At 38.9% G+C, this 22,981-nt stretch overlaps 1 protein-coding gene and 2 long non-coding RNA genes across 5 annotated transcripts; 2 read left to right on the top strand and 1 right to left on the bottom strand.

Annotated features, from left to right (window-relative positions):
* On the top strand, positions 1-3,352 carry LOC115784960 (uncharacterized). 2 transcript variants are annotated; one of them, XR_004020308.1, is made up of 4 exons: positions 1-255; positions 544-674; positions 1,952-2,183; positions 2,671-3,352. It is a non-coding gene; the product is annotated as an uncharacterized LOC115784960 (long non-coding RNA). The 2 variants fall into 2 exon arrangements; XR_004020307.1 differs by lacking the exon at positions 1-255 and having other exon boundaries at positions 409-674.
* Positions 3,353-4,081: 729 nt separating this feature from the next.
* Positions 4,082-8,992, top strand: LOC115785019 (uncharacterized). Its single transcript, XR_004020314.1, has 3 exons — positions 4,082-4,394; positions 6,506-6,734; positions 8,062-8,992. It is a non-coding gene; the product is annotated as an uncharacterized LOC115785019 (long non-coding RNA).
* Positions 8,993-9,956: 964 nt separating this feature from the next.
* prr14 (proline rich 14) lies at positions 9,957-21,451 on the bottom strand. Of its 2 annotated transcripts, XM_030736448.1 has the most exons (11): positions 21,322-21,451; positions 20,206-20,234; positions 19,927-20,118; positions 17,910-18,072; positions 17,761-17,826; positions 17,025-17,065; positions 13,798-16,689; positions 13,578-13,719; positions 13,341-13,450; positions 12,004-12,072; positions 9,957-10,849 (listed from the first exon to the last, which is right to left on the bottom strand). In XM_030736448.1, exons 3-11 carry the CDS (start codon positions 20,067-20,069, stop codon positions 10,558-10,560), a joined length of 3,918 nt encoding a protein of 1,305 aa, XP_030592308.1. In that variant the 5' UTR covers positions 20,070-20,118; positions 20,206-20,234; positions 21,322-21,451; the 3' UTR covers positions 9,957-10,557. The 2 variants fall into 2 exon arrangements, with proteins under 2 accessions (XP_030592308.1, XP_030592309.1); XM_030736449.1 differs by lacking the exon at positions 20,206-20,234 and having other exon boundaries at positions 21,322-21,449.
* Between the last annotated feature and the right edge of the window lie 1,530 nt (positions 21,452-22,981).

Here is a 22,981-nt window from a genome sequence, read left to right as displayed (position 1 = left end):
AGGGGTAGCAGGAGAACAGAAAAAGCAGGATGTGTTAGTGAAATGCAGTGATTGATTCTGTTGTGATGAGAAGAAAGTGTTAAACAGAAGAAAAGGAAAATTTAGGACAGATGGCGGACTGGACTCTCCGGTTCACCTGAGGCAATACAAGTTCTGACACACCTTGCGCAGGTCCTCTGGAATGTGGCATAGATAAGGAACTTGTAGTCTGTACAAATATGTATGAGTGCAACTACTGATGGAGAGGAAGAAAGAGTAAGTATAAACTGAAAAAAAATGAGAAGTAACGTAACAGAGTGAGGTAACATTTTGACAAGTTTCTCTGTGGGAGGAAAGAGAGGGGGGGGGGGGGGGGGGGGGGAGGGCTGGACAGTAAGGGGAAATGGGAGTGGAAGTTTCAGAGTTTCACTAAAAGCTATGCTTCCTGTCATTTAACAATGCGACACAGGGATATATCAAGTTTGCCATCTCTCTACAGTCGCTGGAGTGGTGTTTGGATGTCTATGTGTGGAAATGTTTAACTGAGAGCTTCATATTTTGAAGGTACAGAAGAAAGAGACGATAGATCAAGACTTGAATATCACTGAAACGAAACTGGACAAACCTTCCTTCATTGAAGGAGAGAGATCAAACTGAGGGGTGAATTCAAGACACTGCTTTTTACACTTGATCAGGTTTGTACTTTATGTCAACCTTTAAACAGTCTAACAGTTTGGTCATAGTAATAAAAATCTCATCTCTCAAATTGTTAATACTCTGTTTGCCTCGGAGAACCACTTTTAAGATTTTTTGTGTAAATCGATGTTTGAACAAAGCTTTCTTAATCTGCTCGTGTTTGCTGTGGTTTTCCACTTCATGTGAGGGTGGAGGTCAGCCTTTTCTCACTGTTCATTGGAAATGATTCACAGTCCTGTGTAATATTACACCCAGCTGATACATTTTCTCATCTTACCAAAAACACAGACTGGGCTGGTGTTGTGCATCACACTCTTTTAAATCAGAGATTAGATACATTTCAGGTTTCAACTTGCTGTGACAACCCACCAGCCAAGCTAGTTTTTCAAGCTATTATGTTGTTTTATTTGTTGGTAACAGGGAACATTCATTCTGATCTGCTCCCTGTCTTACACCATTAAAAAGGTACTTTCTGTTTCTCATGGAAATACCCAGTTCTCAAAATAATCCGGTGCTCCCTTAAGAGGATACGCTTTTTTTTTGAAGAACATGTTTAAACCTGTAGGAGGCATTTATTTAAAATTCTTTGGAGTAGGATTGTTTTGTCCAATGGTGGAGAAGACAGATCACAGATCAAAGCTGCTCTGAGCAAAGGCACTGAAATATGAATACAGTTTAGAAACATGTTTTTCTTTTTTGGCATGACATTGAGAATAGACACTGCTATGTTGCTCAGTGAAATAAAGATCAGTTTACAACCCTGATATTCCCTCTGGGCAAGTTTTGGCACTCAAATAATATGTGGCTGTTTGATATTGCACACCCACAGTGCTCATATAAATGAGGCTCACAAGCTTTTACTTTTACCCAAAACTCTCCAGTCTGACAAAGAAAAGACTCAATTAGGAATCAGGTAATTATATCCAGAAGAACAGTACTTACTATAGGAACTGTGTCACACACTACTGCTGTAGTATAATAATAAGAAGTGATGTTTGTGATTAGTCACACACCCAGGGCAATCAATTAATTTAACAAAATAAACATTTACTTAAGTAGGGTTTGACCTTAAACAAAGAGTAAAAACCAGTTACTTAAAATTGCTTTTATCTTAAAAATCAAACATTTCTATCAAGCAGAAACTCAAAGCATAAAATTGTCCTTTCAGTGCTGTTGTGCACACAAAACATTTAAATGGTTTTAAAAAGTTTGGCAAAGTTTACCAAATCTTGTCCTTCAAGTCAGACTTTCTCTAACTTGATGTCATATTTTGCAGAATGCCAGAGTCACGTCAGGACAATCTAAATCGGGGGGAAGAGGTTCCACTGAATCATGTACCAGGAACAGGTGTCAAACAATCTGATGACAAATGCAATGAAGTCATCTGCATCAGTGAGGGTCCTACTGTGTCCTGCTGCAATGACAAGTACCACAGAAAGCTGGCCATCGCTAGCATTGTCTGTGGATTCTCCTGCTGCGGAGTTCCAGCTTTGGTTTATTCTGTCAAGGTATTTTTTAAATTTTTTTTTTAATGTCAAACAAGAAGTCACATTCGGAGTGGATTCATAAATGAAAATAAGCATGTTTATATTTACTGCTTTGGCTGGTCTGTGTTGCTCAGTCACATCTTACTTTACACAAGACCAGGCCAAGTAGTTCCTGTTCGTGAATCCAAAATTTTTGATGCATTTCTTATAAAATTATGAAGTATAAAATTAACTGTTCCTGTTAGAATCCAGATTTCTTGATGCAGCTTCTTCAGCTTGAAAATAGGGGCTTGCACCCCCCCCCCCCAAGTCACATTTGAAAAGAAATTAAAAGCTGCATTCATTTCACCTCTTCACACCCTGAAGCAGACTGAGAGCAGTGGATGTACATTACATTAAGTCATATCTGCTCACAACTACATATGTAATCACTCATGTTCCTTTTGCATAAAACCTGAAATAGTTTTATCTTTAACTAAAAGATATTGTCACGTCTTTATATCAACAGGCTGAGGATGCTGACAAAGCTGGGAAGGCTGAGCAGACGACAGACAAGAGAGCTGCAAAGTATTTAAGACAAGCCAGAAAATGGGGCCACACCTCCATCGCGATGTGGGTTTGCCTCCTGGTATCAGCACCAATGATGCTGGCACTGGTCTCATATCTCTTCACTTTAGGTGACTGATCAGCCTCAATGGACCACAACCAGGGGGGAGTCTCTGCTCATTTTGGATGTTTATGAAGATGGGGAGCAGAGCGCACAAAGCTGCTGAGCGAACAACTATAAGTACCAATGCTGTGGAGAAACTAAATGTTACAAAAAACAGAAAAAGACTGTGTTGTGCTGAAAGAGCTGCTGCCCTCATTTACATTTTGTCTAGTTCCTTAAATTTTTATACAAAGAGCAAATACAGCTGAAAATGGTATTAAATATTTGACAACTCTTGTTGTTAAATGCTGCAATATTTATTTAACAATGTGAGAACAATAAACATATGCACATATACATTATATATTTAAGACTAAAGCTGTTATTCTCCAGCTTTAGCCTTGGATCCTGCTCTTACCACGTTACCTTGGGATTATTGCACTGTTATGGTTTTTGCTTTATTAATGTCAAATGTATGTATATGTTGTCCTTTTATACAAATGTTAACACAAACAGTTTTTTAATAAAATTTTTAATTTTTTGTGCTCTGAGTTGCGTTAAGTGTTTTTTCATGCCCTTATAAAAAACAACAACAAAAAACAGGAATTACAAATGTGCCTAGAAAAAAGCATTTTACAGTAACTCTTTGTGACATTTGGATGTTTAAAAAATATAAAAAGTTACCACCTGCAATGCAAATATAAACACCACAAAAGAAAAAACAGCAGTGGACACTTGAAGTCATGATCAGAAATGCTTTCTGGAGCACCGTATGTTTAATTTCACACGAGAAAAACCTCCACATGAAATATCTAATATGAAATTACATCATGTGTGCATGTAGCATGATGAGATTAATCAATGTTAACGTTTTCCTCATGAAATTATGACTTCATATTCTAAATGTTCTTAAAGTGTACCACTTTAACCTCACAGTTAATCCACTTTACCCCCCAACTTTATAACAAATCTGCTTGTTTTTTTTCTCTTTTTTTCCCCCTTTTTTTAATAGGTTTTAACAAACCACACTGTGGTTAACCCTTGAGTTTGTGCAGATTTGTTAAACCTGTGCTGTGCCAACCTCCAGGAAATCTTAAAAATGCCACACCTCCAGCCAAACCAGGACTCAGAACCATTCGTGCAATTGAGAGGCACCTCGAACATCGAGCAGGTTTCAACATAAGCGTCAAGTTCTAGTCGGGTTAGTGAGGCAGAGCAGTAGAAAATGGATTATAAATACACACACAATGCTTTTTCTGTCTCAGTATAAAGTAATGCACCTGGTTTAGATAACATGACCTTTCCTCTGGTGCCACCTTCTGATTAAACAAGCAACCACCTCTATCAGACACCGCTTCATTCCAGGCTCTCATTCAACAACTTGTGCGACACGGGAGGTTTATGTCGTCTCTCTGCAGCCACAGGAGTGATGTTTGGATGTGTGGGAACCTTTAACTGAAACCTTCATATTTTACAGGAAGGCACATCTGCCGACCATCTCATCAGGACTTTCATATCATTCTGAAGAGAAACTGGGCAAACTTTGCTTCACTGAAACGGTGAAATCACACTGAGGAGATCAGGTTTGGACTTTATTTCAACCTTTAAATGCGGTCTGACTGTTTGGTCGTAGATATAACAATATTATCATTCAAGTTAACTCCCTGCCTATCCTGGAGGATCACTTTTAAGATTTTGGTTTACAGCGATGAATGAACAAAGCTTTCTTAATCAGTTCATATTTACTGTCGTATGTCACTACATTTGAGGATACAGGTTCACAGCACTGTGTAATATTACACAATGCAACTCAGTCCAACACTCAGCTGATACATTTTTCTAACTGCACCAGCCAATCAGGCTTTTCAAGTTTTTTGTTTTTTAGGCAACAGGGAACACTGATACTGATACTGCTCTTCATGTTACACCATTTAAAGGATACTTTCTGTTTCCTGTGGAAATATCCAGTCTTCAAAGAATTTGAAGGTTACCAAACTGAGGTCACCAAAGAAGTTCTAAAGCTCTCCGGTGGCCAGGTCCGTGAGGTGGATGAAATTTTCCCTGAGTTCCTTAAGGCTATGGATATCATGGGACTGTCCTGGTTGACAGGCTTTTGCAACGTCATGTGGTAGTCAGGAACAGAGCCTCTGAAATGGCTCTGTGCCTGACTACCACATGATGTTGCAAAAGGCTATGGATATCATGGGACTGTCCTGGTTGACAGGCTTTTGCAACATCATGTGGTAGTCAGGCACAGAGCCTCTGAAATGGCTCACTTTGGGGGTGATTCTCTTTTTTTAAAAGGGAAGCCAGAGGGTGTGCTCCATCTTCATGGGGACCACACTCCTCAGCTTCCCCAGTAAGATCTATGCCAGGGTGCTGGAGAGGACAAGCCATCTGTTAGTTGAACCTCAGATTCAATGAGGTTTCTGTTCTAGTTATGGAACACTGGACCAGCTCTTTATCCTCTCAAGGATATTCAAGGCCGTGGGAGTTTTTCCAACCACTCTCTATAGGTTTTGTGGACTTGGAGAAGCCATTCGATCACGTCCTTCAGGGTGTCCTGTGTGGGGTGCTTCAGGAGCATAGGGTTTCTGGCTCATTATTAAAAGCCATTTGATCCCTGCACATCTGCAGTGAGAGCTTGGTCCAAATTACAGTAAATCCCAGTTCCCAGTTGGTGTTGGACTCCACCAGGACTGCCCTTTGTCACGGATTCTGTTCATAACTTTTATGAATAGAATTTCTAGGTGCAGCCAAGGGGTAAAAAGTTTCTGCTTTAGTGGCCTCAGGACCATTTCATCTGCATAAAGCAGAGATGCTTTTTGCAGATGAAATGGTACTTTTGGCTTCATCGGGTGGTGAACTTCAGCTTGGTCTGGGATGGTTTGCAGCCAATTGTGGAAATGGAAATGAAAATCAGCACCTCCAAGTATGAGACAGATAGATTGGTGTGTTGTCGGCAGTGGATGCCTCCTGGGTGCCTCCTAGCTGAGTTGTTCTGGGTATGTCCCTGGTGCAGATCCGGGACACACTAGAAATATTATATCTCTCAGCTGGCTTGGGAATGCCTCAGTCTCCCTGGAGAAGAGCTAGAAGAGGTGGTCAGGGAGAGGGAGGTCTGGAAGTCTCTGCTTTCACTGCTGCCCTCATAACCCAGATCCAGATAAGCAGCAGCAAATGGATGGATGGATGGATGGGTGTTTAGATTTGTAGGAGACATTTAATTTAAATTTTTTGAAGTGGGATTTTATCCAGTGCTGAATTATTAAAGCTGCTCTGAGACAACTCACTGAAAAAACCAACGTAATAACGGGCCTGCATAAACAACCTATGTGGTCATTTTTCAAAGGAGGACAGGCTCAAGTTTAATGTTTATCCTGTATTACCCTGACCACTCCAGTTTAACAAAAGAAAGACTGATTAATCAGGTTATTAAATCTGAAAAAATAAATATAGTTGAGATAAAACACCTTTGAGATAATTTTTACTATTCTGTCTGACCATTAATCTAGGAAATAATGCACAAGTCACACACCCAGAGCAATAATTTAACAAAATAAACTTTTTCCTAAGCGGGGTTTGTCCTTAGACAAAGAGTGAAACCAGTTCCTGGTTTTATGAAGTCTGACATAGCTTACCAAATCTTATCCTTCAAGTCAGACTTTCTCTAACTTGATGTCCTATTTTGCAGAATGTCAGAATACCAGAACAATCTAAATGGGGAGGAAAACTCCCCACTGAGTCATGTACCAGGAACAGGTGTTGAACAACCAGAGGACACTAGCAATGAAGTAATCGGCATCAGTGAGGAGCCTCCTGCGTGCTGCTGCAATGACAAGTACCACAGGAAACTGGCCATTGCTAGCATTGTCTGTGGATTCTCCTGCTGTGGAGTCCCATCTTTGGTTTATTCTGTCAAGGTATTTTATTTTCTCTTTTTGTTGTCAAACAACAAGTCATGTTTGGAGTGGATGCAGGCAGCTCTAAACTGCAGTAAACTAACATTTGAAAACTTGAGTATAAGCATGTTTATATTTATTGCTTTGACTGGTCTGTGATGCTCAGTCACATCTTACCTGACATATGACATAAGGCCAAGTAGTTCCTCTTAGTGAATCCAAAAATTTTGATGCATCTCTTATGAAGTAATTATTAGCTGTTTTTGCAAGTACTAAAAATAATAAACCTTGGATGATATCAATGTAAGTAGCAGAGAGGGGTGTTAATCAGTTTCAGCTGCTTTGGTGTTGATGAAATTAACAGCAAGTGCACTAGAGGGGCAACAAGGAGACAACCCCCAAAATAGGGATGGTTTACAGGTGGAGGCTATGGACATTTTTTCTTTTCATTAGTTTTGCATTTGGCTAGGGTCAGTGTCACTACTGGTAGCATGAGATGATACCTGGACCCTACAGAGGTTGCACAGGTAGTCCAACTCCTCCAGGATGGCACATCAATATGTGCAATTACTAGAAGATTTGCTGTGTCTCCCAGCACAGTCTCAAGAGTATGGAGCCAATTTCAGGAAACAGGCAGTTACTCTAGGAGAGCTGGACAGGGACGTAGAAGGTCGTTAACCCATCAGTAGGACCGGTATCAGCTCTTTTGTGCAAGGAGGAAAAGGATGAGTGGCTGCCAGAGCTACAAAATGACCTCCAGCAGGCCACTGGAGAAAGGGTCTAGAGAAGCCATAGTGAACGTTATGGTGTCTGTAACCTTGTTCAGCTTGACTGATTTGGTGGTGGGTCAGTGATGGTCTGGGGAGGTATATCCATAGAGGGACCAAAAAACCTCTACAGGCTAGGCAATGGCACCCTGACTGCCATTAAGCATCAGGATGAGATCTTTGGACCCACTGTCAGACCCTACACGGGTGCATTAGGTCCTGGGTTCCTCCTGAAGGAATTGATACCATTGACTGGCCCCTAGCACATTAGCCACTCCATATATGTATAGATATATAGCATTTTTCCCCTTTGAGATCTGTGTATGTACATCTCATTAACTATTAAAGACACAATTGTTTTACCATTTTGCAATTTCTAATGTCTGTACACCAGCCTCCACTTACAGGTGCCCACAGTTAGTAACTGACAAAAACTTTAACCATTATATCTGCTCACAACTATTAACCATTGTGTTCCTTTGGCATAAGGCCTGAAATAAAGTGTTGTCAAGTTTTGGTTAAATCAACCTATTGATTTTCTTCTTTAAATTAAAAATATTGTCACATCATTACATCAACAGGCTGAGAATGCTGAGAAGGCCAAGAGGACGACAGACAAGAAATCCACAAAGTATTTACAAGAGGCCAAAAAATGGGGCATCATCTCCATTGTGATGTGGGTTTGCCTCCTGGTTTCAGCTTCATTGGTGCTGGTGCTGGTGCTACTGCTACTGGTACCAGACTGCACACAACTAGGGGAAATCTGCTGATTTCTGATGTTTATGGAGACAAGCAGTGGACAGAACAAAGCTGCTGAGTCAACAACTATGAATACTGAAGCTGTGGAGAAACTAAATATTACATTAAACAGAAAAAGAGACTATATTAGTTTTTTCTGTGCTGAAAGGGTTGTTGCCCTCATTTACATTTTTCTAGTTCCTTTAGTTTTTACACAAAGAGCAAATATAGCTGAAAATGCTCTTAAATATCTTACAACTCTTTTTATGCTGTAATTTTTATTTGACAATATATGGACATGTGGACGTATTCAAATGTAAAAATCCAGCGCTGCCTAGTTAAGAGAAAATGACACTACATTACACATTCTATATATATATATATATCTATATATCTATCTATCTATCCATATCTATATCTATCTATCTATCTATAATATTATATTATACCGGTTACTCTCCAGTAATGACGCAATCCTTAATATTTTTTTACCATTAAACTTTAATATTGTTAGAGTAAATAACTACAGATGCTACAAAAGTTAAATCAATCTGACTCTAAAATAACAACATATACTTCAGGACTGAGTCTGAGTCTCTGGAGATATAATGTGTGGCAGTGATCAGGGCAGTACTTCACCAGGACATTATTAGATCCTGTTCTTGGTGTACCTCATTGGCATTATTGCATTGCTATCGTTTTATCTTTATTAATGTCAAATGTATATATGTGCTGTACTTTTATACAAACATTAACAGAAACACTTTTATAATAAAATGCCAAAAGTTTGTGCTCTGAGCTGTTTGAAACATTTTAACATGCATTCATTAAAAAACCAAAAAACACCACTGATTACAAATAAGCCTACAAAACACCAATTTAAACACATTTTTACAGTTAAGGCAATCTCATTAACATTTGGCAAAGATAAAAAAAAAAAAAAAAAATGTATAGGTTGTTTTATAACAAGTTACCACTTGCAATACAAATATAAACACCACAAAAAAACAAAAAACAAACAAACAAACAAAAAAAAAAACAGCAGTTGACACGTCCAGTCTTGATTAGAAATGCTCCCTGGAACGCCATGTTGTCTTTGTTATATTTCATACAAACAAAATCTCGAGAGTTATGAAATTACAAACACAAACCCTTCACTGAGGCTGTGCCCTGAGCTGAGAGAATGATGTACGCAGTCCAAAATATTTGCAGACACACTTGATTGTACAAAACGTGGTTGTGAAACTGGTTCCAGTGAAAACAAATCTCCTCCTGGCACCTTTAAAAGTGTATTGCATTCAGCATTTAGTTATTTAAAAAAAAAAAAAGAAAAATATATAGCTGCCTTTATAACCACTTACAATGGTGTGGACAAGTCACAACATGTAAAGTGAGACTTTCTTTCAGAACAGACAGCACATTAGGAATCTGTATCAGGGCCATTCTTGGTAAATAAAACTATGCAGACTGGGGAGGAGTCATAGTCCATGAAAAAAATATATATATAAAGATTCATCAGATTTAGAAATATGTAAAAGTTTGTGATTTATGCTGACAATCACCATATCACCACCAAAACATCCAGACATTGCTATGAAGTGAGCATCTTAAAAAGAAAACATGCAAATTTTAATCAAGCGATCGCTTTTGCACATCAGTTACTGCTGCACCTCCTCACTAATGTTTGCATGCAACATTCCCCCTTTACATACTCTTAAAAGTTTACCACTTCAATCTCAGAAAATCAGTTTTTTTCCCCCTCCTAAATGTTTTTTCTTTTTTTTTTTTTTGTTACACCTCAAATGGCCCCAACACACTTGCAGAAATCAGATGCAACCTGCATCATCATTTATTAAGGACACAGTCACTGTAAGTGAATGGCACTGAGACATCCTCATGGGGAGTTTGTGCAGATTTCTGGTAACTCAGGCTATGCTATGATACTGCGATCAAATCAAGAACATCAATTGTACCTTCAACTGATATTCTTAAATTTCCCCCATCGCAGTTGGAAAACGACTAAGGAGGAACGGACGGCGACAATGAGGACTGAAAAAGCTACTTACTGTACACACTGATGTATGATGAATTTTAGCACTATTTTTAAACCACTTTTATGAGGCAATACTTTAACGGTGCTATGATGTAATGTTCTTCAACTTGCAGACTATAAATGCTACAGAATAAACATTATTCTTCATTTAGAACTTGCCACCACAAAATTTATACACAGACTGTGCTGACAAAAGAAGCGCTGGCACACTCAGTCTTCATGTTGAAATATTTATATAAACAGTATTATCTGTTGGCTGCCAAAACAGTCATTTGAGAGGCATCTATTAGCTGTCTTTCTGATCACGAATCAACCACAAATTGAGCTGATCCAGCTTTGCACAGAGCAGCGAGTCCACATCCTGCACACTGAGGGATGGTTCGTCTTTAAGGAAGCCTCCTCGTCGGGTTCTGGAAGTGGAAATACCTGCTTTACCAACTCCGACAAGAGGCTTCTTTGGTTTTCTGGCCTCGCCGACCTCCAGGAACTCCAAAAATCGTTTCACACGCCTCTGGCCAAACCAGGACTCAGAACCATTCCTGCGATTGAGAGGCACCTCAAATATGGTTTCCAGCCGGCTGAAACACAAATGACACACACACACACACACACACACACACACACACACACACACACACACACACACACACACACACACACACACACCTTTTCATTTTCAATATAGTTATTCAGCTGATTTATATTAATGACTTCTCCTGTGGTGCCACCCTCTGGTTAAACTAAGCGTTTTTACTTCACTATAGCAGTAGCAGCTTGCAGACAGTGAAACTATAGGAGTGCCCCAAATCTACACAAACTCTGAATCTAAGCAGGATTTGATTATGTAGTGTGTTCATAATTGCTAATTATATTTTAATTTAAATTAGAAAACATCAATGACTTAAACAGTATTTGTTTATCACAATAGATAAAAAAAAAAAAATTCACTGAGATGTGAATTTTAAAATTTGATAATTTTTTTTTTTTTGGTGACCTTGGCCTTGAAAATAAACTCATGTTTTCACAAAGTTGAATTAATTTTGGTTCAGAACTTTTGGAATTATATGGCTGGCAAACAAACAAGGGTGAAAACCTGCTTGGAAGTGAACTTAGTCAAGACTAGCATCATTTGACATATATATCATATGACTTCTAATAGCAAATTTATGGTGTTGTACTTGTTTCTGGTTGTGTGCTGCCCTCCAAAAATCCAGTGTCATGTAGCTCTAAGTGGATGATGCTGTGCATGTGGGTGAATGCTGATTGATTGAACAGTAGGAAAAGGAGCAACAGCAGACTTCACCACAATCGGGAGAAGTGCAAAAAGAAAAAAAAAAAAAAAAAAAAGCCCACATCAAAGCTCAAAATACAGCATGAGACGCACATATGGCAGCTGCAGTGATCCACTTTTCATTGTGTTAAACACTCTGTTTCACTTCAGCTCCTAGGTTATAACCTCCCTCTTCTCCGCAGCTGGCAAGGACCAACAACAGGACAAACAAAAGTAGCACACAGACCAGTGATGCTGCATTCTGGTGACAATAAATAGCTACAACATGTAGACAAAAGTCTGCAAAGCTGCCCATAGGCTGTGCATTGGTCCACAGCAGAATCACGTTTTCCACTCAAGGGGAAGAGCAACCAGGGTGACTAATCAGACATGAAGCCAACACATTCAGAAACTGAAAGATTAAGGGAAAAAGGAGTCTGAAAAGCGCTTCTCTTGACTTACCTTTCAGGGGGTTTACTGAAATTCTTGTTGGTGTAAATTTCCTCCAAACTAAACTCCTTCTTTTTCAGCCTGTAGTGTAGCAGAACAAAAAGATAAATCATTGCTGCAGTATTCGTGAACATGGATTAGAGAGAAATCAATAGACAACACACATGTGCTGAAAAGCACTGACATAAATTTCCTTTCATTGGTAGGTCAGTCAGTAGAATCTGTCCTACTTTCATACACAACATGAAGTGGAGGCAGGAGTTCCATGTTTTTTGTTGCAAATTATAAATCATGAATTTATAGATTTTAAATCACGGGTTGTGGTATCTCCCTTACCATGCCCTTCTACCCACATATGCCAATTTTGATCATGGAAAACAGGTCTATGAAACAGGTCTAAGAAGCACCCATTACATTTTGTTACATTTTTTTAAAAAAGCATTAGTGCTAGGGATGTACCAATTCAATGTTTTCCTGTTCCAACACCTCGGTTTGGTAGGCATCTGCTAATACTGAATATCGATCCGATACCCATGTTAAATGAATAAGCTTAATCCTGACCCAGAAGAAGAGACTTTAAAATCATTCTAATATTGATAAGGCAATATAAGACTTGACTTGCTGTATTCTTAATAGTGTAAAATAAAAAGTAACAAATATATCTCAAATATAAATTTACAGTTAGCATTTATTAGTAAAATTTAAAAAAAAAAAACAAAAAACAGGATCAAACTTAAAAATTGTAATGCATTTGCACAAGTCTCATTTTATTAATTACTGCATACTGATGTCATTTATTGTTAAGATAGCTTCCCCTCTTTCCCTGCTCCAAGTTTTACTGCAAGTGCACTTGCTCACACACACGCTTGATTCAAGATACACGTTAAAGGAAATAACATGAATCGAATCGGCAAAATGTTATTTTTCCTTAACTGCAGCCACAGTTTCCCAAAAAGTTCTGCACCAATCACAGAGAGAGAGAGACAAAGTCAGTGAAGGCAACATCATCTGAGCTTTTTGTGTCACCTGTTAGCATCCATAATTCTAGCTTTCTGAGTCAGAATTCAACTGATATCAGAATCAAATATTGAACTTTGCGTCCCTAATTAGTGCATCAGTAAATACAGCCGAAACTGTGTTTTTTGAGCAACTACTATGTCTATGCTGACAGCTACCAACAGCTAACAAAAAGAAAAATGTTGGCAAAATAATAAATTTTAATTATAAGCATTTTTAAGAATGGTGGGACTATACAAATTTAATAAACGCCACAACATACCAAATGCCATTTGCTGATTCAAACATTGAAGTAAACCCCGATCCCTCCTATATTTATATAGAGCACATACCTGATTGGTTTGGGCAGCCCCATGGGTGTCAGGTTGTTTTGGGGTTTGGGTAAAGTTTTCCGAATTCTGATAGAAGACACCTTTCTTCGTTCCTCATGCTTTTGCACCTCCTGTAGCGATGAGCAAGGAAGTTAACGATTTTAGTGCTGCTGCATTAAACTGAATTAATTTTAAAGTGTAAAGTGAGACAACTGTACACACCTTGTCCCCTTTGCACTTATTTTAAATAGTGTGTACCTTGATTTCAGAGTCAGAGAGAGCCTTTTCTTCTCTTAGCCCCACATCTTCAAACTCCTGACTGGAAGAACTTGTGTCCTCGCCATCATCATCCTCCTCACTCTGTTGTCTCCTCTCAGTCTCACACTCTGATGGATTCCCACTTCAGAGAAACCAAGAGTTAATATCAGCATGGCTTTGACACCTCTGAGCATACTACAAGCTTTAATAAGAAAGTTACCTGGTGCTAGAATCCATGGCAGCGCCAGAGGAGTCTGTTCTTGAATGGTGCCATGTGGAGGAGCTTAATGGGGATGTCAAAGAGAAAGAGGAGGAAGGAGAGAAAACATGACTTGAAGTGCTGGGGCTTCCAGCAGCTCCTTTGCTGTCAAACTTCTTAGAAAGGAAAGCCAGCGGGCTTGAAAGGAAGCAAGAAGCAAGAGCTGAGATGGAGGTGCTGGGGGAAAGTGCAAGACTAGGAGGCAGGTGATGAGTGATGGGGTCATATGGGGCAGATCTTCTTGATGGGTACACCTCTTTACGAAGACACAGAGGGGCAATCTCCCTCTCCACTTCCACACTGCAGACTGTGTGTCGACGGGCCCGCCGCAGGGATTTCGGTGCATGAGAGACAGAAGGACTGTGGGAGGACTGGTGTGATGTGTGAGCCCTGCTGAGATGTGGTGAAGTCCAAGTTGTGTCATGGGGACGCAGGCAGAGGATCTCTGGGCAAGAGTAGCTGCGTAACAGGCGGTTTGAGAAGCTGTTTTTTGATGAGAGCGCACCTGATGTTGCCAGGCTTGCATCATCCATGGTGACAGAGTTTGTCACCTCTTCACTTTTGTGTGTCCTACTGTGCAGAACCCTGCATTTTTTCCTTTGGTTATCTGCTTGCCTAGGCTTAATGTTAGCTCTTCTTGTGCTAGACCTTAGTCTAGAGAGATTGAAGCTGCCGTCATTACCAACCTCAGAGTCGATGTGAAATATTTCTTCTGCTACAGAAGCAGAACTCTTTAGTTTCCTATGAGCAACATGCCTATTTTCAATATTTATTTTTAGAGGACAGTCTAAATTAAGTTGTGGGGGTAGAGGAATGGGCTGGAAACTACTTTCAAAGGGAGTCATTTCAAAATACACAGGGTCCGTTGTGTTTTTACTTTTGCCTTTAGACTGACTCTCTTTGGTTATAAAATTAAGGTTGACACATGGCTGTGTCTCTTGAGTCCCACTAGATCCAAATGATTGAGGAGCACCTCCAAGACCCTTTTTGGGTCTCTTGGACAGGTGGCTCAGCCCTCTCATTGAGTCCTTTCCTTTTTCAGCATGCTGAGAGGTATTAACATCCTTAGGCATGAGTTCTAATTGCTCCACTGATAGTACTGATGAGGTAGACACCAAAGAGCTGCCTGATTCTGTTCTTGAACTCATCTGATTTGGTGATTTCCGTTTCTGTGGCTTCTTGTTAATATTCCCACATTTGCTTGTGCTCTGGAGCTGCTTTATATGAGGATGGACGAGAGCTTCAGGTGACGGCTCGTCTTGTTTTGTAGAAGTGATGGCCACAGTAGTTTCAAGATCCATAATACTATCAATATTTACATCAGATTTACTAAGAACTGTTCTTTTCTGCCTTTTGCATGAAGCAGCAGTCTTTGCTTTGATGCTGCAGCCTGTGTGGTTGTCTTCTAACACACCAGTGGTTTTATCCTGTGAACAAACAAACATGGCATCAGGGGAACTTTCAGTTTGCGAGTGCAACACCGCTTCATTGATTGTAGCAAGCATTTCTTGACCAGATTTTCCTTTCCTAGTCACTCTTGTTGACACAAAAACAACCGGTCTTTGTCTCACAAGTTTCGGTGCTTCTTCATTGATCAACTCAATTTCCTCTAGCCTCAACCCTCTCATTATGCCGCTGCCTGAAGCAATGTTTGATAACTCTTGCTTTTGTGCATCTTCTGTATGTGTATCTGCTGTCAGTCTTTTTCTCTTTATGGAGTCTTGGGAATGACAGTTCAGTTTCAACCCCCTCTTTTCAGAAACTGAACACTTGACGGGATTTAGCAGACACTCCTGCTGTTGCAAATCTAAAGTGGACCTCAGAGTTCTTTTATTAACACCGTCATTGAGGCTCTTTTGGAGGGTTTGACGAACCAAGCGACAACTTTCCGTGTTCCCATTTTTTTCATCACCATCAGGCTGAAAACAGTCCACTTCAGGCTGAGTGTAACAGACTGAAAAAGATGATGACAGCATTTTCTCAGAGTCACTTGAGTCCAAGTTGTTTGATTGAACCAAGCTCTGGTAAGACAGCTGCTTGTCACGGACCTCTGGGTCAGACACTTCCGTAGAGTTAACAGTCTTCAAGTCAGATCTATTTCCTGCACGTTTTCTGTGACGTGGTTTCAGATGGACGGAAGTCTTGACTTTCTGGAACATCAAAGCACTACTCATCTTTGACCTGGATTCACAAGAGGCACTTGCATTGGTGGAGGACCGTAAAATGATAGAGGACCCAACAGGCTCTGACACAGTACATGGTGAGGGGCAGTGTGGCAAAGGCACTAATGCAGGTGAGTTTTTTTCCTTCTGATGCACTGCAAATTCATCAACTTTTTGAAAACTAGATGTTGAATCCCCAACAAACTTTAGTTTTTTACAATATTTAGGAGCAACCATTTTTATGTTTTGCGCATCTTCTACACCAGTGAATTCATGCTGACTAGCATTGTCATCCTGATTCTCATTCTCACGTTGTCCTTCAGGATGAAGCGTACTGCTTGGCTCTGAGCATTCAACATCATTTGCTCCATCAGTCTTTAGCTCAATGAGGCCATCGGGATCGTTCGCTGGCAGTGGAGGACTGGTGGCTCGGAAGAGTTTAACAGGACTCATGACTATCTCTGTGAAACTGGCCATCTTTGACTTGAGCGACTGAAACAACGGGCCAATCGCCCATCCCTTTGAGGAATATGCATTTTCAGCAGTCTGCTCAGCAGCCAAATACCCGCATGTATCCATGTCAGATTTGGGGGCATCGAGACTCTGTGTGGTGTTTTCATCCAACAGCTCAGCTACATTTTCTCCTGGAGACAGATTTAATTTCATCTGTGGGGCTTTTTGGTCCTTTTGCCTATGAGGGAACAAAAAGTAAAATTTGATTTTCAGAGAAACAGCAGTCAGAATTTAGAAGCAATGTCAAATCATAATAATCACATAAACAAAAGTTTCTACAAAACAAACATTTGGTTATCCACATCTTGACTGATTTTCCACCAATCTGTTGTCACAGATTATATGGAAAACAACTTGATCCATGCACATGTCAAAGGGTTTGGTTACAATTACTATACTCCAGACTGTTTCTTATTCAAGCCGTAAAATATAAGATTAATAAAAATGCCTAAATCAATATTTCTAAATAATTATCAACTAGACACAAACTGAAAAATTATCAGTTACACTTACCTATTTTGGCATTTTGCTGTAAAGTCAAAATCAAAACCATCCTGCAAAATAAGCACATAAATATTTTAGAAATATTTCATAAACATTAAGGTATGTTTGGCTGAGCACTTATACCAGCCAAGCTGCTGCTCAAACCAACCAAACACATTAAAATAGTGCTCTGGATGAGAGGAAAAAAAAATCCATGCTAATTTTCCATTTAATTTTGTTGCATAACTTTCTGCATAATTATAACAAATTAGTGTCTCTCATGGTATTTTTTTTCTCTTCAATTTATAGTTTTTCCTTCACAAATAAATAATTCTCACATAGACAAAATGAGTTGTAAACAGCTGATACCAAGTTTGGTTGCTTAATGACCTCTTTGGTCATTTGTGTTAGTTCTGGATTAACAATACAAATTCACTTCTGCAAAGAAAACATTGTTCTCTTTAAAATCTGCAGTCTCCACAGTTTTAGGTCATATTATGACACTCGATTGCTTGTCTATGTCAGATGCAGCAGACCGTAAAGGAGGATTAAGTCGCTCAATTAACCCTCACACCCAGTTTACTGTACAGGTCTACTGTATAGCGTCTGCATGCAGAGATTAGACACTGACAGCTTGAAAAGATGAAAAAACTATGACCGAGGATGGACAGGCTGTCTCAGTTTATCTTTTAATCTCTCCTTTAGCTCAGAGCTAATATCAGAGCTATGTGATAAGAAAATGTAGCTCATGGAATCAGATATTCACCTTGTTTTGGCTCTCATGTACATCTGTTCCTTCAGCTCTCGACAGCTTAGATTGTGCCACTTGCACCTATATGTGAAAGAGATGGTGCTTTAACACTGATTTATTCCATTACCAAAGACCATAAAAATTCCTTTATGTAAGACTCCTACCATAATCCCACTCTCTCTTTGTCTCTTTGTGGGGGACGGATTCTGTCTGCACGGTCTCTGAGCCGCTTGACCGTCTGTGCTACTGTGTTTTTTAGGAGTTTGAGCTTGGATGCCTTGAATGCGACCACTCCTTCTGTGGCCAGATATTCCATCCTTTGCACAGCTGTGAAAGGGTAAAATAAGAAAGAAAAGGAAAAAAAAAATCCAAGTTATGATGAAAACCATTTATTGATACAGTATAACAGAAACAAAAAATAATAAAGTCTGCATAAATGTAATAGCTACAAATCATCTGATAATTGATATCCAACTTCCTACGCAAGTTTTACACCAAACCAGGTTAACAAATTCTTTCATTTAAGTATTTATGAAAACACAAATAATCCCAGCTAAGCTTCACTACCTGCAAGCTTTCACAGATCCACCCACTGTCTGGAAAAGCTATTTAAAGCTAAATACTAGTGGTTGTCTGCACTTCAGAGGGGTGTGCTATGAAGCACATTCAACATTATAGCCAGGCTTTCCTTGCAAACCTCAGTCAGAAATAATGGGTATCACAATGGTGGTTATCAACTTTCTCTGTTAACTCAGGCTTTGTGCTTCAGGCTGTACACACTCACAAAAAAGGAGGCTTTTGATGCATCATTTCAATCTTTTGTCAGCCAAAGTGGATCAGCTGAGTACCACCTACTCCAATTAGAGACAATGTGATGATGAACAGATGACAGAGAGCTCTAAAGAAAATAAAAATAAAATGGCAAAAGGCAATGCTATTGCTGCTGCTGCTGCAAAAAAAGGAAAATACCAATTTGGATTAATATATTTATTTTAACACTCTGTCGTGCAGTGACAGATCATTAGAACTCTGAAACTTTAAGATTGATACATTTAAACATTACAGGCTAATCAATGTGTTTAGGTCTGATTCTGTCCCATAGCCTGAAAGTGGAAATTACTTTAATTTATCACCACATCAAAGTGAAGTTAATTTTATTGCATTAGAACTAGCAGCAGATTAAATTTATACATTTTTTCTGTATCATCAACTGAATACATGCAAATTTTGACACATACTGTGCATGACTTCATTAGATGGCATTAGCAGGTAAGGCTCAACAGGTTCCTTATACAAAATGTAATCCTTCATATAATCTACATCACACTTTGAGGTTAAAATAAATAAATAAATATATTATACACATACATATACATATATATACACACACAAACTTTTTAAAAAAAATAAATTTTAGCCTTTGTCCCATTTAGAAAGTCACCAAGACTGTGAAAAAAATACTTTAAGTGGTGCTTTTTACTCAAATTTTAACACTTCTCTGTTTATAAAATATCCAAAGTAAGCTAAAACAGTCTCTGGCTTAAATACACATGGACCAATCATGGTTATGTAAGCAACGATCCACTGTGACTCAGAAAAATCCCTGATACTGTAAATAAAAGAATCAGTGAAAATGTGGTGCTTACAGCTGATTTTAAATCACAACTTTTAACATAACCTGATCTGGATCAAGTTGTGTGTTCATCCATGTACCACGATGGTGAGCTATCCAGGTTAAAAGAGGGCCACCTTTGTGAAATGGAAAATTCTGACTGCAAGCTTGGCATACCTCGCTGACCCATTACTCTTGCTTCATAGTACACCCCTCAGGTAAGGCAGATTGCATTGTTTACCTCTGGTGGCAACTCAAGACACCTTAATTTAGTCTTTTGAAAAACATCATGAGGCACAATGCTTAGCTGCACAGAATACTAGATTCATACAGACAAAACTAGACAAGTGAAGTCACTAAAGTGACAAATATGCTGAACATGTACACTGTTAGTAGCTAAAACTGTGAAAATTTATAGGTATTAAAGGATGTTAGCCTAATTTCAATCTGGAAAATCCCACTATGCGTCTTCAAGTCCTATATTCATTGTTGCATTAAAGTGCCCTCAAGCAAGAGAGGGGAATTACACAAACAGCAAAAGAAACCAAGAGGTGCCGGGACAACTATACCTGGGAGTGATGGAGGAAAGGGAGAGGAAAGGTGGTGGAGGTTCACTGTGGGGAGGTGCACTACAGAAAGGGTTTGGGGGTTTGGGGTCTTCATCCATTGGACAAACTATCTGAGTGAGTGAGTCAGAGGGATAAGTCAACATCCCCTTGCTCTCTCGCTCTCTCTTTTTCCCTCTCCTTGTCTGGCCTTCTCTGCAAATAACAACAATGGAAAATAAAACAAACATGCGGGGTACATAAGCAATTGAAATTAGGTCTTAAAAATGATGCTTCACTTACTTTCCTAATCACTGTGATGGGAGTTTATTCTGCAATTTAAAAAAAAAAAAAAAAGGAAGGTTTTTAGCATATGCACACAAAATGTCACAAAATACGACATAGCACCAAGACAGAAGCCTTTTTTTGTCAAGATTTACTATTATATAAAGCCAGGAAAAGCACACTAAAACAGAAATTTGAGATATTTAATATAGCGGTCTACTAAATGATAAATAAAAAAAAAAACAAGATGTAAGACAAGAGTAAAACGAATATTGTAAACAAAAAAAAAATACACCAATAACTGAAAACATGAATTATTCAATATGCATTACAAAAATGCCTAACAGTGTGAAAAAAGGTTTTAATTTCTTGCAGTAGTTTTATGCAGAGATATGACGCAGAGATAATGACATTTTAAGTGCAGTAGAGGCAGATGTGCGCAAGTAAATGTTTTAATCGAAGTCCTTTAGTTTAGAAGCGCTTTATGAATAGTTCAACGCCCATTATAATAAATAAAAGTACAATAATAGTTACATTAGAGGCAAACCCCTCAGCTCTCCACCTTTGAATTTGAGCTCTCTATGCCAGTCATAGCGGTTGGCACTCAGTCTCCTTTCACTGGAGTCCGTTAGTGAAAAGTTGTCTAAGCTCACATCTAACACAAGCTGGTGAAAAAACAGCAAAGCAGCAAAAGGGAAATGTACCGGGGCTTTGTAGCTAATTCGTTGCGAAGAAACCCAGTCGGTGTTTTTACGCGAATGGAAACGGCGGTTCCATCAAAACTGAGCGCAGTCTACTTGCTGGAAATCACAGATTCACATTCAAACTTTTATTTATGAGCTAACGTATGAAAACCACAGCAAACCTTAACGTAACCGTGACAATTATTGTCGTACAATACAGTGCTTTAAACGTTTTATCAGAAATAGAGCTTCACTTTAACTCCGCCAACATTGCCAAGACTGACGCCGATAGTCAGCGTATAACAGTCAGTCACCGCACCAGGCATTAGTCGTAGCCGTGAACTGTCATCTCCAAAGGTCCGACCATTTTTATCGGGGAGCTGGGCGCATTTTCAGCTTGTACTTTAGTCGCAAATTGTTACTGCAACTAAACACCATTAAAGAAACTTACCTGAAACGATAAGCTGAACCTCAGTGTAGCAATCAAACCTCGCCGTAAACAAGACATGCCGGACTGACGGCGCCCTGCAGCGACTCGGTGTATCCGTTTGTACCAAACATCTTAGGCGGACGGATTGTCCAATCACAGCGCGACTTGTTTTCCGCCCGGAAAGTACTGTTGAAATCTGACCAATTAGAAGAGGATTATGAGGGTCGCCGTTTGAGGGCAGCCAATGGCCAATGGCAAAGACAAATGGCTGCAAAAATTATTTTTTTTGTTTGTTTTTTTTTATGTCCTCGGGTGACCCAGTATCTTAAAAACCTACAAATGCAGTCAGATGGAATAAAATCAGTGTAGTAGCTCATCAGAATAAGGTTTTTACCAATCAAATTTTAACTATCTTTATATATTTATATTTCTAAAATAGATTTTTAACCAGTTTAATTTATTCATTTCTCTTACCCGAGTCAGCTGTTGTTGTTTTTCAGTACTCATCAATGTAACAATAACTGCTTTTCTCCCATAAAATGTTATAAGAATATCATCTCAATAAATATCATCTAAAAATATACAAAATGTATTATAACACATGACAATGTCAGAACATCAACAGTTTTCACATACAACAGCAAGCGAGTTATACAAATATTTTTCATATTTAATCAACCAACAGTTACTGTAAAGATTCAGCAAATGTATCAGTTGGATTTGATCAGATTGGATTATGTTTATGGATTATTTTTACTTTTGATCTGTGGGCTGAAATACAATGCAACTGAAATTTTGTTTAGGAACCCATTTTTCACGGAGTTACAATCATGGCCATGGAGCTGGACACCATGCTTTTGGCTTTTGAGCCAGAGAAAAATGTATTTAACAAACCAATAACAGAAAATTATATTGCATCCTCAGATCTACTGTCACTACTGCTAGCACTGACTAATCCTGATCCTGTTACATTCAAATAACAAATAAAATAACAAAAACAACTTCCCATGACTGGCCAATAGGTAGCAGTGTGTGGGTGATGCACAAGCATCCACTATGTTGGATGATAGGCAACTATAACAAACACGCATCTGACCTTTGTCTGGGCCACTGCAACACCTTGTTTCTTTTTCAGCCTTTCTGTTGTAGATTTGCTGCTGTACTTAGGATTACTGCATTTTTGCCTGACGCAATTTCTGGAATACTTCAGTATACAGAGGAGTTCATGGTCCACTCAACAACTAACTCCTGATTCCTGGAAAGATTGATAACTGTGAGTGTTTGAATGTTTTCCACTTGTGAATAGTCTTTCTCATAGTAGAATAACGGACTTCAAATTGTTTGAAAATGACCATATAACCCTTACCAGGTGGGCAGCAACAGTTGCTTGTCTAAGATCTTCACAGATGTCTTTCTTCCTTAGATAAGCTACTTCTGTTTTCATGTCACACCTTTGCAGTACCATGTCAAAGACTTTATATGTTGAGTGCCTCATGTCTCTGGCATTTTTTGTACTTATTTTAATATTGATTTAAAATTATTTCTTAAATTTTAGTACTTTCTACACTCTTTTGCACTATTTATACTATACAAATTCAGATTTAGATGTATTGACAGTAATGAAACTTTGACTTTAATGCTTCATGCATGAATGCTCCAGACCAGCAAACTGCCAAAAAGT

The sequence above is a fragment of the Archocentrus centrarchus genome, chromosome 8, assembly GCF_007364275.1.
Source record: "Archocentrus centrarchus isolate MPI-CPG fArcCen1 chromosome 8, fArcCen1, whole genome shotgun sequence".
In the NCBI taxonomy this organism is placed as follows: domain Eukaryota; kingdom Metazoa; phylum Chordata; class Actinopteri; order Cichliformes; family Cichlidae; genus Archocentrus; species Archocentrus centrarchus.
The sequence above is the reverse complement of the archived record's forward strand: the minus strand, read 5'-3'. Positions and strand labels throughout refer to the sequence as shown.

Coding starts and splice junctions, on each gene's coding strand:
- prr14 (XM_030736448.1), bottom strand. CDS start 20,069: ATGTTGACTTATCCCTCTGACTCACTCACTCAGATAGTTTGTCCAATG. Junction 18,073..19,926: donor CTTTCCTCCATCACTCCCAG/GTATAGTTGTCC, acceptor ACCCTTTCACAG/CTGTGCAAAGGATGGAATAT. Junction 13,720..13,797: donor GCCATGGATTCTAGCACCAG/GTAACTTTCTTA, acceptor GTTTCTCTGAAG/TGGGAATCCATCAGAGTGTG.